The following is a 15473-nucleotide window of genomic DNA, read 5'->3' as shown; positions in this document are numbered from 1 at the left end:
TAACAAGACCAATTTTACCTTTGCATGAAAATGTGTTTATAATTTTAAGACAATTTGGGATTTTTTTTGATAAAAATAATTATGTTCACTTGATTTCTAGTTAACAAACTGCAAAACATACAATCTTCATCCAGACAGCATTTTTTGAGGACCTTCTTAGATTCCAAGTACTGCAAATACTCAGATGAATAAAACTGACTCTGAAGATGCTCAAAGTCTGGATTTCAGAGGACCTGAAAACTGAAGTGGAGACTGTTACCTTCTAAGGTCCCCTTCCATCCTGCCTTGGTCCTGTGTGTTGATTCTCTGCAAATCCCTCACATTAGAATGCTAGTGAATTTAAGACCAAGTCAACAAATCATGACCCCACTGTGCTCCCATTAATTAGATTCTACTCCCAAACTGCCTTACTCTCATGGATTTTTCTTTTTTGCTCATCCATTCTCCTCTTTAATACCCTAACAGTCAGTGTATTTCACAGTGATCTTTCTTTAACGTGTAGAAAATAATTCTCAGTTTCCTCATCTCTGAAAGAAAGATGTTGAGAATTTGAGATGATGAATTGGAATATCAAGGAGGTGAACAGGTTCACAGGAAAAATAACAGCACAACTCTAGGGGTTTCTGGGAGTAGAGTTGCTTTCACTTTCTCACTGACGAATTGAAGACATTCTCCTACTTATGCTCCACTCTGTTTACACCAGATTCTCACAGGACTATTAGGACTGAACAAATTCTCAGAATTAAAGAATCCAAATGAATCTTCCCAATTTTCTGTTCAGACATGGATTAATCACGAATTAATGAAGTTTCAACTTCAGGGCCCATCGCTAACACTGGTCCCTGGGGAGATGTCCAGGCAATATACTTCCATGGTCATAGCTTTAATTAAATTCCAAAAGTAAGCTCTTTCAGCCACCAGTGGTAAAGGCCATACCTTGCCCCTTCACTCTCACTCATGCTAGAGGCATTGGAGAAGCTGTGGTTATCTTTCTTGATCTGGCTAAACTGAAGTTGAAATTGGGGATAGCTTTAGCTCGGGTTTAGTGTGCTCTATTTATGAGGATCACAGTCATTTCAGTATATATATCTCAAAAGCAGACACATTCCAATAATACTCCCACTGCTGACCAGGCAAATTTACCAAGTATCCACAAAGGCAGAGGGTCAGAGGTAGTGAACAGGGGCTTTCAGCATTGAGAATGTATGGGAAGGAAAAGATCATATTATCTCTTCATTCTCTCTATAGCAGATAATATTGCAAAACTCACAGTCATATGAAGAAGAAATCAGAACACACAGCCTCAGAGATGTACAGAAAAAATAACAAAAGATTGTATCAGGCAGTTAATAAAAAATTTTTTTCACCTATCTGGATTTTGTGATTTTTATGGTATTTTTCAGCTTTTAAAAACACACTGTGACTGTGTTGCTGATTTTAAATAAGTTTTGTTTCATAACTAAATATGCACACATTTTATATTCTTTGCTCAAAGAGCATCCCCTTATTAAACAAGATTTAGTCCACACAGAACCTGGATCTAGCCCTGATCCAATTTATCTACCCCTCCACATTTAACAGATGAAGAATCTGGGGCCCAATGTCATGTAGCTCACAGCAGTACTGAACTAAACCCCTGGGGTTCTTGACTTCCTATCCATTGTTATTTCTACTACTCCTACAATATCTTACTTTTGTAAAAAACTATCTCAAAAATCAAAGATTTTCACTGAAAAAAAAAAAAGGAGGTCAGTAAGAAAATCTCCAGACCATGGTATTTAATAATAGGGTTTATGTAGCATTTCTTATAAGCTTTACATTGTTTGGAAGTTATTGACATAGAACTCAGTTAATCAGTACAACTCTATGACTAAGCTAATCCTAATATCCTCATTTTTTCAGATGGCAGAAATTGAAACACAGAAAAGTTAAGTACCTAGATCAAGGTCACACAGAATGTGGCAAACAGAACAGGCTTCTGCAGTGCTTACAGCTAACACTTATTAAGAGCTTCCACTGTTCCTGTCGCTTTGCTGAGCACTGTAATGCATTATCTCATTCCATCATTGTAATTATCCTTTGCGATAGGTGGAGTTGTTATCTAATCTTACAGATGAGGAAATTGAAATTTGAAGATATTTAGTAACTTGCCCAAGGTCATATACGAGAGTGCTTCAAAAAGTTTGTGAAAAAATGGAACAAAAAGATGAATTTATTTTGCACAAAGATATTTGAAATCCATACAGCAGATTTTTTCCCCCTTCATTAACATGCATTTCCCATGAACTTCTGAAGACTCTTTGTAGCTAGTAAGGGGCAAAGTCGGTATTCAAATTCATGTTTGACTCTGGAGGCAGGGCTTTTAGCCTCCATGTGATATTGCCCATCAAAGAAAATGCTCTCAGTACATCTGGCATGGCTTCCTTGCTTTTCTATTATTGTCCTATCCCTTAAGGCCCCTTTATCCTAAAACCACAGTTAAAATGTGTATATGGGCAGAGTTAGGATCAGGAGCACAGTTAGCTGCATAAGGCACACATGCACACACACATATATAAAAATATATGTGTATATATATATCTCCCACTATGTACATGCATATTAGTTGATATCATCATATATCATACATATTCTTTGTAATTGGTCCCTGCCCTCAGGTTTTGCTATAGTTAAGAGACAACAAATTCATTTTTAATTCATATTCAAAGATAAAGAGACAATTAGATCAATCAGTAACTTAGAGACTGGAGAGTCTGTACTTCCAGAAGTAGCAAACTAATCCCTACAAAGGTCAAGAATATAATGTAAGCAAAATGGCAAAACTGGAACACACAGGAGAGGGCAGATGTTCACCCTAACAGTAAGTGCGTTCTAGCACCTGGCTTCTACCCTGGTCCAGCCCCAGACTCTGTCAGCATTCGGGGATTGAACCAGTAAAAGAGATTTCTCTCTCTCTCCTTTTCAAAAAGATAAATAGATAGATGGACAGATGGATAGATAGATAAAATATTTTTTTACAAAAGGTAACAGCTAGGAGTGTCAGAGTCCTTAGCAAACTACCTGGTGTATGTCCAAGCACTGAGCTCAGCGGATGACTATAAGCCCACTGTGACCACATTTGATAAATTTTCAAAAGACACTGAAAATCTAGATTTTCGCTGTTAAGAAGTCTCCTAGATTATAAATATTTGAAAATAATACTGTTATCTTTTAAATCACTGCATAGGCTAACATTTTGCAGGCCAAACCAACCAACTAGCTCCACACCTGCAGGCCTTTCATCTATATTCTGCTTTAGGATGGGGTGAACTGCAGAAAACTCCAAGGCAGGGGGTCAGAAGAGAAGATTGACAGGGATTTGAATCTTGGTGGAATGCTGGTTTTTGAAAAATGATTGTTGGTAAGGATAATTTTCTTGATGGGGGTAAGTGATGAGAGAGCAGGGGGTGGTAATCAGGAATGAAAACAAAATCAGTAGCTTTTTTGGATCAGATTCTCTTATTTCTCCTTTGGAGTAGTACTGGTCTTGGGCCACAGGCAAAAATAGCAGGAATCTAATTAACAGCTCCAAGAGAGCAATCAATTTACAATTGTGTGAAGTGCAAATTCCTTTGTGCAAGAAGCAAATTACAGCATTTGCAAATTTGTAAATAATGTAGCTCTCTCCCAGCAATCCGAATACATCGGGTGTCCCGAGAAAAAGAAAAAAAAAGTCTAAAAAGGCAAAATGCTAGAAAATGATCTATTGTCTCAAGCAATGGAATTTTTAAAATATCTTTAGTAATTGATTTTTTTCAATTGGATTTTTATTTAGGAACTATAGAGGGGCCCAGCTCGTATGTCAATTGAACGAGAGTATCTAGAGAAGTAAATCATATCAAGTCCAAAAGTTACAGCACGTCATTGACAGGGTTCCTTCTTTCAAAAGTGCTGAGCATAAAACTGTTTTGCTTTCTCAACCTTCTCCACACCCCTGGTTTATGGCAAGATTGTTCATAAGAAAGAGAGAGAAAGAGAGAAAGAGAGAGAAAAAAAAACAAGCAAGTCCCAAACTGTAATAATTAGTATATGCAATGTCAGAAAAGGAACAGATGGCAGATAAGGACATGAACCCAATCTTACTGCTCTGAAGCATTAGTGTTTATGAACAATTCAATCAAAAATATTTATTGAAGTCCTTTTATAAGATCCTGTAGCTGTTAATAGACATTCAAAAGAGATACCCTAGAAGAATGCATGAAATATTTAGGAAAGTATGAGTGAAAACTCATTACTTTCTCTTTTTTAAATACTTCGAGTGGGCTGAGCCAGGAGCCGAGGATAAAAAATAAGTGTAATTCCATCCCTGTCCTTAAGGGTTTCAAATTTTGATGAAAAAAATTTAAATCATTTAGTAGTAAGCTTGATGGTGAGAAGAAGTATAAAAGGGCACCATGGGCACTTGGACAAATGTTTGTATCAGGAAATCTTTCAACAGAAGAAGATCAATCACTAAGGTAGAGGAGGGGGAGGGCCTGGGGAGCAGAGCTAAGTGGACTGCTGATAGGCCTTCCACAGGAAAATGGCAGATGAGACTGAATGCTTTCAAATCATTGCTCTCACCTGTCTTCCTACTCAAACTTTCCTACCAAATATTTTTGCAGGGGCCAGCATTGTGGATCAGTGTGCTAAGCTGCCACCTGCAGTGCTGGCACCCAGAACCCAGGCTACTCTACTTCTGATCCAGCTTCCAGTGCACGTGCTGGGGGAAGCAGCAGAAAATCTCCCAACTACCTGGGCCCCCACCACAGCGTGTAGGAGATCCAGATGGAGCTCCAGGCTCAAAGATGAGGAAGCTCATCACTACATTATTTACAACAATGAAAAACCAGAAACAACCTAGAGATTCAGCAACAGAGTAATGCTTAAATAAATTATGGAATGTTTAAGTCTATGATTTTATGTACTCTGTGTTTAAAAAATGCACATTTAAAAAGAATATTTCAAAACAAGCAAAAATTATTATGACATGAGAGTTTAAAAAATGGCATAAAATGTTTTATGACATATGCTCATTCTGTAACATAACATTAAAAAGTAGTTCTCCATGTTGGTTGTGATTTTTCACCCACATCCCAATTTTCTGAAGTTCTCCCTTGGTTTAGACACACACAACAACAAAAGGGGTGAAATTTCTCCTTGTTTTATGTAAGAATCAGAAGAGTTGGCTTTTGTTTCTTTCCCTCTGGATTATCAGTGTGATCCTGGATTGACAAGTCACCTGCTCTTTAAGTCACACTCCACGCTATCCAGGCTGGCTAGTAATGATGGTGGGCAAAGAGGTGCCTGGAAGCTGGCCAGGCATCACTAGGAGACAGAGGAGTGTGTTGGGAGTGAGAGGTGTGAGGAAAGTGTGTTTGTTGCTATTGAGAATGAGTTCCTGGCATTGAGCAGTTCAGGGATGAAACATAAATACATAAAGAATGGTTTAATGTAAGAATTGTCACAATGTAGTATGTGATTCACTGCCAAATAAACAGCATCATGTAGACAATGAATAGCAAAACGTTTGGTGGTGGATTGATAGAGAGAGCCATTATGTATCTGACCACGTATCACTGAAGACCTTCATCCTCTAGAAGTTTCCTTCAGCAGTCTTTGGTAAAGGATGTCACAGGGCAGGGCTAGACTCTCTTGGCTAGTCTTTTCTGTCAGGTTTAGTTATTGAATGTAATGGGACTCATTGTGAAAAGATGATAGCTTTTAAAGGAAAAAAAAAAAAAGCAAAGACTGTTACTCAAAAATTGGAAGTTCATGTACTGCTTGAGAAAATCCAGTATCTGCTCAAAAATCTACTTTATCCGTCAGCATCTCCTTTCCTTTTAAAACATACTCACATAAAATCTGCTTTAAAAGACAGAACCTGCCAAGAATATAGCCTAAGAAATCCACCACGAAATGAGGACACATATGTTTCAGTTCTTAGAAAAACCTGCCTTGCTGCCCTTTCCCCTGCAGTTTCTTGGTTCTCTGCACTGAAGGGCATGTGGTCATTTCTCCTTTTGATGAATTTTCTTGCTTTTTACCTTTTTTCCCTTTCTACCTAAATGTTAAGAACATTTCCTCCATACTACTGCTATTCTAGATTATGAGAGGACTTCCTAAATATTTGTGGAAAATGGAATTAAGTGGTAAGCTTATTTTAGTGCAAAAAATTGTTGAAGTTCATGAATAATTTTTTCAGAATATGCATTTCCACGAACTTTTTGAAGACGCTGCGTGTATGTCTGTCACTAGCTAAATGGATCAACACATTTTTCCAGCCAGATAACTTGGGTCCTTTTGGGGTTCTCCAGGTCATGTGAATCTATTTAAACGTGACACACGCAGATCTGTACATCTTTTGTTCCTTGCGTAGACTTGGTTTATACGTGTTGGCCGCTGAAAGGCCAGAGAAGAGACAGCTGTTGGACATTTAGACTGGCAGCTTTAGCAGCACAATTTGCTCTAATAGCTTTGATATGCTAAACTTGCTAGCTCCTCCAAGTGTACCTTCTTGATTTTGCATCACAACACTGAATCCCTAAGGAACCGGGGTAGAAATTTTAGATGCAAAAGAAAAGAAACGCAAAACCGGTGGAACCCTTCTTTTAAAATCATCTCCACAGATTCATTTTGCGAAGTGCAAGGGCTTCACCATCCTGGCACGCTAGAGACCTTTTCCACAAGGAGAAGCCAGGAATACTGATCAGGTTCTACGGAGCGAAAACAGGTGATGTCATAGCACAGCGCTGTGCGGGCACCGCCAAGGCCGGCTGCGGAGCTGCGGCTCCAGGGAGCGCGGCGATGCAAGGTGTCCGAGGGCCGCGAGGACACCGGCGAGGACGCGGCACCAATCAGCTTCTTGCTCTGCGCCAGCCTTTGTTCTCGCTGGGGAGCGGGTTCCCGCGGCCCTCGTCGCCCACCCGCGACCGACCCACACGCGCGCCGCCCACCGCTGCGGAGACCGCCCGCGCGGGTCGGCCCGGCACACCCGGTCCGCAGAGCTTTCCGCAGTGACTGCCCGCTGGCCCCGCGACGCGGACGCCGAGCCCCTGACTCACCATTTTTTTGAGCTCTGGGAGAGGCAGGTCCAGAGCAATAGTTTTAAATGGCAGTTTGCTCTCTGAGGCTGCCTTCCCGGGCAGGGCTCTGAGCTCTCTCCGCACGAATCGGACGGGCTGCCTCAGAGCCGGCCTATGGGGGTGACGAGACTGACCTCGCTCTCGCTAGCCCTTTCGTGACGGACAAGCCGAGGAACTTCCACGGCTGGGAGGGGGGCGAGAGGGAAATGCTCCAACACAAACGCTCGACTGATTGCTGAAATATACCTCAGATTTCTTTACCCACATCCCTTACCCCACTCCCATCTCTGGGCTTTCTCACAGAGCTCGCAATCTCAGTGATGCATAAAGTTCTTCGAGATCCTAAAGGCAAAGCGCTACCCCATTGCCTTCTTTACAGCCAAGCTTGGATTTTGGCTGACAGGAAGCCTAGTCCCTACCCGGGTGGAAAATAACGTTTTAGCTCCCCCTTCCCTCCTCAAGAGATCACGAAATGTTTAGCTCAGTCTTGGTCCCTCTAGCGAGCTCTAGCTCCCAGCAATTTATCTCACTCTGCTTTCCACAGCGCCAGGGACCCAGACGAGGAGGAGTGGCTTACCGCGGGGGCGGCGCTAGTCTTCCAGGTTCGTTTGCATACGACACACCCCCTTCCTCTTATTGGTGGAATAGCGCACACTGTATTCCCTCCCACCCCGCTACCCAACTAACCCGCCATCTCCCTTCGGTTCCGAGTCTCGGAGATAAACTTAACTTGCCCGGAGATTCAAGGCGTCCTCGGCCTTTACGATTGGTCGGCGCGGCGCCCAACCGGGATCTAAAAGCTCATTGGCTGTGTGCTAGCGACCCGGGGGCGTGGCCGGAGCTGTCCGATTGGCGGGAGGGGGCGGTCCCGAAGCGTGGAGGTGGTGAAGGTGGTGGGGCGGCGGGGGCGGGGCCGCACTGAGGAGCTGCGGCGGCGGCGGCGGCGGCAGCAGCGGCAGCGGTGGCGGCTGCTCGTCCTAGCCTGGCGGGGGCGGGGGTCTGGAGGATGGGGGCGGGTGGAACAACGGGCCGGTGAGGAGCAGCCGCCGCCGTGTCAGCCGTCGCTCGGGCAGCCGCCGCAGTGGTCGCCTCGGGCAGCGCCGCTCTCTCGCTGGCCGTCGCCTTCCATCCCGACATCCCGCCGGGAGGAGGCTGAGGCGGCGAGGCACGGCCGGCGACGGCGGCGAGCCGGTCCGGCCCCGCAGCGGCGCGGCTGACGGCAGTGACAGTGCACCCGACCCGCCGCCCACCCTCGCCCTAGCCTTCGACGCCGGCGGCCACGATGAACCGGAGCGGCGGCAGCCCGTCGGCCGCCGCCAACTACCTGCTCTGTACCAACTGCCGGAAAGTGCTGCGGAAGGTACGGCCCGGGCCTGGGGTCCTGCCCCGGAGGGGCTCTTCCTGCCGGCCGGAGCTCGCGCCGCGGGGCCCCGGGGGCGCGCGGGGGCCGAGGCTCCGGGGTCTCCCCTGGCACTGCCCCTTACCCGGAGACGAAAAAGGGGGCGTGGGTTTCGGGCCGCTGCTGTTTTTCATCTCTGTTGGGACAGACGCCAGTCTCGAGGGCTGTTTTTTTTTTTTTTTCTTATTTCTTTTCTCTTTATCTTTTTTCATTCTTCTGTGTGTGTGTGTGTGTGTGTGTGTGTGTGTGTGTGTCCGCGCGCACGCGCGCGCCTACCTTCGGTCTGTTTTCCAGCCCGCCTCCCTACCTTGCTTCCCCGGACACTGGGAGGGAGGCACTCGTCGATCCTCCTCCCTGGGCCGTTTGGCTGTCGATGGAGGTCCGGGTGAAATCAGAGCAGCCTGGGCTGGGCTGGAGGAACCCGGCTCCGTCGTGGCTGTGGCTAACTCTCGGGGTGTTGTTTGTTCGGTTGCTTTGCCTTGCCCAGCAGCCCCCTTTCCGTGTTCTTCCGATGGTCCTCCTGTGTCTGTAGTTCACTCTTGAAAAGAACCAGTAAAGCATCTTGAACTTAATGCCCCGTGGGAGATGCTTTTCGACCTTACCGGTTCCTCGGCTGGGGGAGGAGGAGGGGTGGATGTGGTTATCCCTGCCTAGCACCCCCTCCCCAGGCTCCATCCGGACGCACCGCCAGCTTATTGCTTCCCAGATTGAGGGATAGAAAGTTTAGTATTGTTTAGCTTACTTGGCTTGCTCTCTCGGGGATGGGGGGGGGGGGTGCGTGGGGGCGGGGGTGTGTGAAAAAATGTCTCTTTAGATCGAGAAGAGTTTTTAATCAGATTTTAACAGCCGCCCCTGTAATGCTGTCAGATTATTCTTCTCCGAGCTCTTATTTTTGCATTTCATTGAGTGGAAACATCAGGTGAGGTGCTTCTGTTTGTCCAGTTCAAATGAATTAAAATTGCTGAGCTGTGCAAATGCATGGGGACTGAGAGACTGAGATGAATGCGGTACCAGTTTTAGTCGATTTCCCTAAACACAGTTCACTTCAGGATTGTTCTTTACATGTTAAAAAGGAAAAGAAAGAAAGCTCGTAAGTAAGCAAGCTTAAATATTTGCGCTCTTTGTCCAAAAACTGTTTTTCTTCCTCTGTGGGTCAGGCCAAGTGCCAATCAAAGTTGTTTTTCAAGCCTCTTTTCCCTGCAGTAGAGCTGCTGCATTTTTTTCCCCTATTTTATTTGTGAGCATGAGGAAAGCGGAGGGATTGCAGATTTGAAGTTAATCAAACAGCTAAAAATGCCTTAAATTGTGTTTATTGGATATGTTTCTCTTGAAACAGATTTTTATTAAATGTGCATGTTGAATATGTGCAGTTATTTTTTTCCATAAACTCCGGGATCAAATTACAGTTGATACTTGCTCCGCTCATTGTAGGGCAGGCAGCTTGTGAGAAATGTAATGGATCAGAAGTGCAGATCAGCTTAGTTGAATGTTAACTCTTTCACTGCAGGGCCAGATGTCATCTGAATTTATCTTTTTAAAAAATTATTATTTCCTAACAGGGGTATGTTATGTCTTTGATATGAAAAAAATGTGGTGTTTGAGATATGTTTGATTGAACTCAAGCCTGGCTAAAAGGGCAGCAAGTTATGTTTTTTAATTGAATAAGAATAAAGAATATTATACTGACTGATAAATTTTTAAATGATTCTGGAAATTTGTTAGGCTAATAAAGTGGAGATGATATTAGGTCAGACTGTTTCATTTTTCTTTTGAGAGTGCTATGGCTGTGGATTCATGATACTTTGTTAGCATTTGAAACATCTTTTTATCTTTCTCTTAGCTTTTAAGAAACTATTTCCGTTTACCCAAGAAGAAAGATAATGTTTCTCTTGAAACATTTCTAGCCAGTATTCAAAGATTTGGAAAATGAGTATTCACATTTTCATATTTTATAATTACTTTGCACATCTCTGCCAGTATTCCAGTTTTAAGTAACTCCAAGGTATTTAATATTGATTCATGCAGTAGCATGAAATAACTTTAGATGAAAATAGGATTGTTTGAGCCAGTTATGACATGACTTGGCAACATTTGAAGCTTTTTAAGAGTACCATTCTCAAATGCTCTTTAAAGAAATTAGTGTCTAGCATTTTGAATTCCTCATCATTCTAGAAATAGCATCTAAGATTTTATTTCTAATACAGACATGTTTTTCTTTTTGATAGAAATAATATAACACTAAGTGAAAGTCATCTACCTCCAAGTGTTGTTCTTTGAATTTATCCTATATTTTCTATTTAATCAAGAGCCCATTTAATAAGCAAGTTAGTCATACATAGCATTTTGAATTTTAGTCCAGTGTAGTTCATAATGGAAGAGTGAAGTGCACTGCATTCAGTGTGAATTACTGTTTACTGCTATAACCCTTGCTAGTGATCGTGAAGGGTCACCTTTGCATGTGGCAGAAAGCCTTTTTCTTTCTGTGCCTAAACTTACTGCAAGATGTTGGATGTTGGAGAAACTTTAAAAGGAACCAAATTCACCTTCACATGGAATAATTTGGTTTAGGCCAGGTTCTGAATGTGAAATTGTATATTGTATGAAAATCGCATTTATTCTGAGTGCTTCACAGTTTTAATCCAGTGTCTTCCAAAAGGAAGAGACTGCTTAAAATATCAAATGTACCTAATTTGGTAACTGTAGGCCAGTGAAAAGAATAGAGAGGCAAACACTATACAGAAACAAATGGATACACCAAACTATCCTGAAATTCATAGCTCCTTAGTCTAACTTGCTCTGTTGTAAATTAGGTAGTTAAAGTTCTTATTAAAAAAATAAAATGTTTCTATTTGCTTTGTAAAATTCATGATTTTTGAAGTGTAATATATTTTACTTGAAATCCTAGTGACAACTAGATGAACATGATCCTTTAATTTCAAAAGTGACATGGCAGACTTAAGGGAGGTAGGTAATTGTCAGCCATTCATCTTCTTGTAAATATAAGTGGTGTATTACATGTACTTTGTGTATTGAGCAATTGTGGAGCTAACATTTAAAAGTCATACTATGTTTAGGTAATTCTATGATACATCTTTGTATATTTGTTGCATTTTTTTCTTTTCTTATATAGTCACACATTTTGAGGACTTTTTAAAGGGTTTGTAAGTAACAATAACTTAAAGTGGAAAACATTAAACTACATGAGCCTCATTTTTAATAGTCAAAATTGTCAGATAATAGCAATTTTATATGGTTCAACCCATATATTTACTTTGTGGATTAGAAGCTATTTGCTACCTTTATCAGGTTTCTTTGTTACATATTTTTGATTGTCAAAGGCAATATTTATTTTATTTTTCTTGTATATGACCTAAACAGAGCTCAAAGTGAATTTATGGACAATAAACCTTTAAGCAAAGGATTTCAACTGCTTTCTGTGGAACCCTAATATGCTTCAAGATTTGAAAATGCTTGAGTTGGATTAAGTTTTTAAGTATGTTTTAAATTATTTTTAAAATTGAGATTTAGGGACCTGGCGTTGTGGCACAGCGGGTTAAACCACCCTGACATCCTATGTGAGTGCCAGTTGGAGTTCCAGCTGCCCTGTTTCCAATCTAGCTCCCCGCTAATGCACTTGGGAAAGGTGCTTAGGTCCTGCAACCCATGTGGGAGACCCAGATGGAGTTCCAGCCTTCTGGCTTTGTCTGGCCCAACCTCAGCACTGCAGCCCTTTGCGGGGTGAACCAGTTGATGGAAGAATTCTCTCTCTCTCTCTTTCTCTGTCTCTGTAATTCTGACTTTTAAATAAATAAATAAATCTTTTTAAAAATACAATTAATCTAAAAACATGTTATACATAATCTTAACACATTGGATCTTAGAGGTTACCACAGTTATCTTTTGCTAAAAAATATTCTTTTTTTTAAGTTTCTTTTTTTTTTTTAATTTTTATTTTTTGCCAGGCAGAGTTAGACAGTGAGAGACAGAAAGGTCTTCCTTCCATTGGTTCACCCCCCAAGTGGCCGCCGCGGCTGGGACTCAGCACCAATCTGAAGCCAGGAACCAGGCGCTTCCTCCTGGTCTCCAAAACGGTGCAGGGCCCAAGCACCTGGGCCATCCTCCACTGCCTTCCCCGGGCCACAGCAGAGAGCTGGACTGGAAGACGAGCAACCGGGACAGAATCCGGCGCCCCTACCGGAACTAGAACGCGGGGTGCCGGCACCACACGTGGAGGATTAGCCTAGTGAGCTGCGGCGCCGGCCTACAAAATTATTCTTTCCAGGTCTTGAATTACAAGTTATTCTGCTATCTTTGTATACTTGTAGTTTTTTGTTTATATGTCATTGATGAGCGTATCCTTGATTATGAAAGCACTGGGCTTTTAAAAATTCTTTTCTGTACATATCTGCTTATGTTACACTTTTACTTGCAAGAACGCAGACTTATTTATTTGAAAGGCAGAATAACAGAGAATGAGAGAGAAAGAGATCGATCTTCCATCCACTGGCTGATTCCCCAAATGCCTCAACAGCCAGAACTACCCCAGGCCAAAGTCTGCCCTAGGCCAAATGGCCTGATCTTGCCCACATGGGTGGCAAGAACCCAAGCATGTAGCTAAGCTGTCATTTGCTGCCTCTCAGGCATATGAGCGGGAAGCTGGATCAGAAGCATAGAGATGTGCCTGTCCCAAGTGGTGGCTTAACTCACTGCCCTACAACAAACTCATTGTTATCAGTAATAGTTACTTGATAGTTAAAATATGTACTAAAAATGTTCCTTGTATATTTATATATCTCATATTTTAGATTCAGTGTACGATTTAATTTGTAAAGGGAATTCTGCTGCTTTCCCTGACTCCCCACCACTGAATAAGTAGAGAGGCTGGTGGTACTCACACAGTGATACTGGAAACTACAAGATATGCTTACAGTTAGGTCTTTGGTAAGTCTTTTAATCTGGGGCAAATTACTTGACTTCCTTTAAGCATAGTTTTCTCTGTGAAATGTAAATCGTTTTCACCTGCCTTACTCGTTGCTGCATAGCACGAGAAATAACCTGCGTTAAAGTATTTTGTAAGCCATGAAGTCTGGCCATAAATGAGAGAAAAAGTCAAGCCTGTATATTTTCCTATTTTCTAGAGTACCTTAGTTCTTTGTTAAGGGAATATATTTCAATACATACTGAATATTTTGCTTAATATTCAATTTTCTGTCCTGTTTAATGATTGACTGTAAAATAGAGAAATGAAAGCTAAAGAGTATACGCTTTTATGTTAGAATGATATTTTTGCATATTTTTATTTCCATATTCTTTTTGTATTCTTTCCCCTTTCCATGACCTTCTCACTTGTGCTAATACAGTGCATTGCTTCTGGATCTTCAAATAATGAAAGAAACTTGCCCCTGTAACATTTCAGCAGATAAGATAAATATGGTATTTGGCTTAAAAAGGTTAAAAGTTAAAGATGATTGCACTTAATAAAGTGGGAGTAAATCTAGGCTAAAACAAAGGATTTTTAACTTTTAGTTCAGGAAAATAGTTATGGGAGTAAAAGTCTTTTAATCTTTTCTCCCTATCTTTTCATCTTTTTCATTTTCTCCACTAAGGGATTGGGTTTTAGTAACTTAAGTTTGTATTAACATCCATTTTTTTTTTTAAAAAAAAGATTTATTTATTTATTTGACAGGTAGAGTTACAGAGGGAGAGACAGAGAGAAAGGTCTTCCATCTACCAATTCACTCCCCAAATGGCCTCCATGGCCAGAGCTGAGCCAATCCGAAGTCAGGAGCCAGGAGCTTTTTCCAGGTCTCCCACGCCAGTACAAGGGCCCAAGTACCTGGGCCACTTTCCACTGCTTTCCCAGGCCATAAGCAGAGAGCTGGATTGGAAGAGGAGCAGCCAGGACTTGAACTAGTGCCTATATGGGATGCCGGCGCCACAGGCGGAAGCTTAGTCTTCTATGCCATAGCACTGGCCCCCTCCATAATTTTTAGAGTACTTTTATATTAGCCCAGTTATTATCACAAACAGAAGATTTAAGTGACATGGTTTCTGTCATACGGCTAGTAAAAGGTTCATTTAATTCTTAATACTGCCTCTATAATAAACTGTACTCTAATTGTTCCCCCACAGTATTGAGGCTGCTGCCAGGGAATGTCTATCTAGCTTAACATCCGTGGAATGCTCTTGTGTACCTAAATTTCTCTAGGTACTGTTGATTGGAAGTATGAAAATTAGCTACTTTTTGAGACATTATTACATATTGACTGGACAGATTGACTGAGGAGGAGAGGAATAACATGGCTACTTCTATTATCTAATGATTGATCAATTCCTTAATAAGATAAAGCAGTGGTTGGGGCTGGTGCTGTGGCACAGCAGGTTAATGCCCCGGCCAGCGGCACCAGCATCCCATATGGGCGCCAATTTGAGACCCGGCTGCTCCACTTCCAATCCAGCTCTCTGCTAGAGAGAGTACTGACTGGGAAAGCAGTAGAAGATAAATAAATCTTAAAAAAAAAAAAAAAAAAAGGCAGTAGTTCTCAGAGTATGTTCCTTAGCCCCTTGTGAATGTCCAAGATCCTTTCAGAGGTTGCAAGATATCAAAACTATGTTCATAATTATACCAAGAGTTTATTTGGCTTTTTCTTTTCTTTTTTCTTTTTTTTTTTTTTTTGAAGAATTTATTTATTTGAAAGGCAGAGTTACAGAGAGTGGGTCAGATAGAGAGAGAGAGATCTTCCATCTACTAGTTCACTCCCAAATGGCCTCAACAGCCACAAGTGGGCCAGGCAGAAACCAGAAGTCAGGAACTTCATCCGGATCTTCCCCATGGGGGCAGGGATCCAAGGACTTGGACCATCTTTTACTGCATTCCTAGGCACATTATCAGGGAGCTGCATTGGAAGCAGAGCAGCCAGGGCTCTAACTGGTACCAATATGGGTTGCCGGCATTGCAGGTGGAAGCTGGA

The 15473-nt window shown here is 42.2% G+C and overlaps 1 protein-coding gene and 1 long non-coding RNA gene across 8 annotated transcripts in view; one reads left to right on the top strand and one right to left on the bottom strand.

The window, feature by feature from the left end:
* LOC103349689 (uncharacterized) overlaps nucleotides 1-7770 on the bottom strand; it is a 109151-nt gene extending 101381 nt beyond the window's left edge. Inside the window, exon 1 of one of the 5 annotated variants that reach the window (XR_016233905.1) lies at nucleotides 7083-7770. This is a non-coding gene — a long non-coding RNA (uncharacterized LOC103349689). The remainder of the gene's footprint in view (nucleotides 1-7082) is intronic. The other 4 variants (XR_011390185.2, XR_016233908.1, XR_016233909.1 and 1 more) reach the window with 4 other exon arrangements.
* A 253-nt stretch (nucleotides 7771-8023) lies between these two features.
* The window catches only part of SESN3 (sestrin 3), a 90441-nt gene continuing 82991 nt past the window's right edge, over nucleotides 8024-15473 (top strand). The window contains exons 1-2 of one of the 3 annotated variants that reach the window (XM_008262422.5): nucleotides 8124-8463; nucleotides 11408-11466. In XM_008262422.5, the coding sequence (XP_008260644.1) occupies nucleotides 11449-11466 (18 nt within the window). In that variant the 5' untranslated portion in view covers nucleotides 8124-8463; nucleotides 11408-11448. Of the gene's footprint in view, nucleotides 8464-11407; nucleotides 11467-13420; nucleotides 13444-15473 lie in introns of those variants that run through there. The other 2 variants (XM_002708621.6, XM_051850003.3) reach the window with 2 other exon arrangements.

Source organism: Oryctolagus cuniculus, chromosome 1 (assembly GCF_051225735.1).
Source record: "Oryctolagus cuniculus isolate XC-2025 breed Fujian yellow rabbit chromosome 1, ASM5122573v1, whole genome shotgun sequence".
Taxonomy (NCBI): domain Eukaryota; kingdom Metazoa; phylum Chordata; class Mammalia; order Lagomorpha; family Leporidae; genus Oryctolagus; species Oryctolagus cuniculus.
The sequence above is the reverse complement of the archived record's forward strand: the minus strand, read 5'-3'. Positions and strand labels throughout refer to the sequence as shown.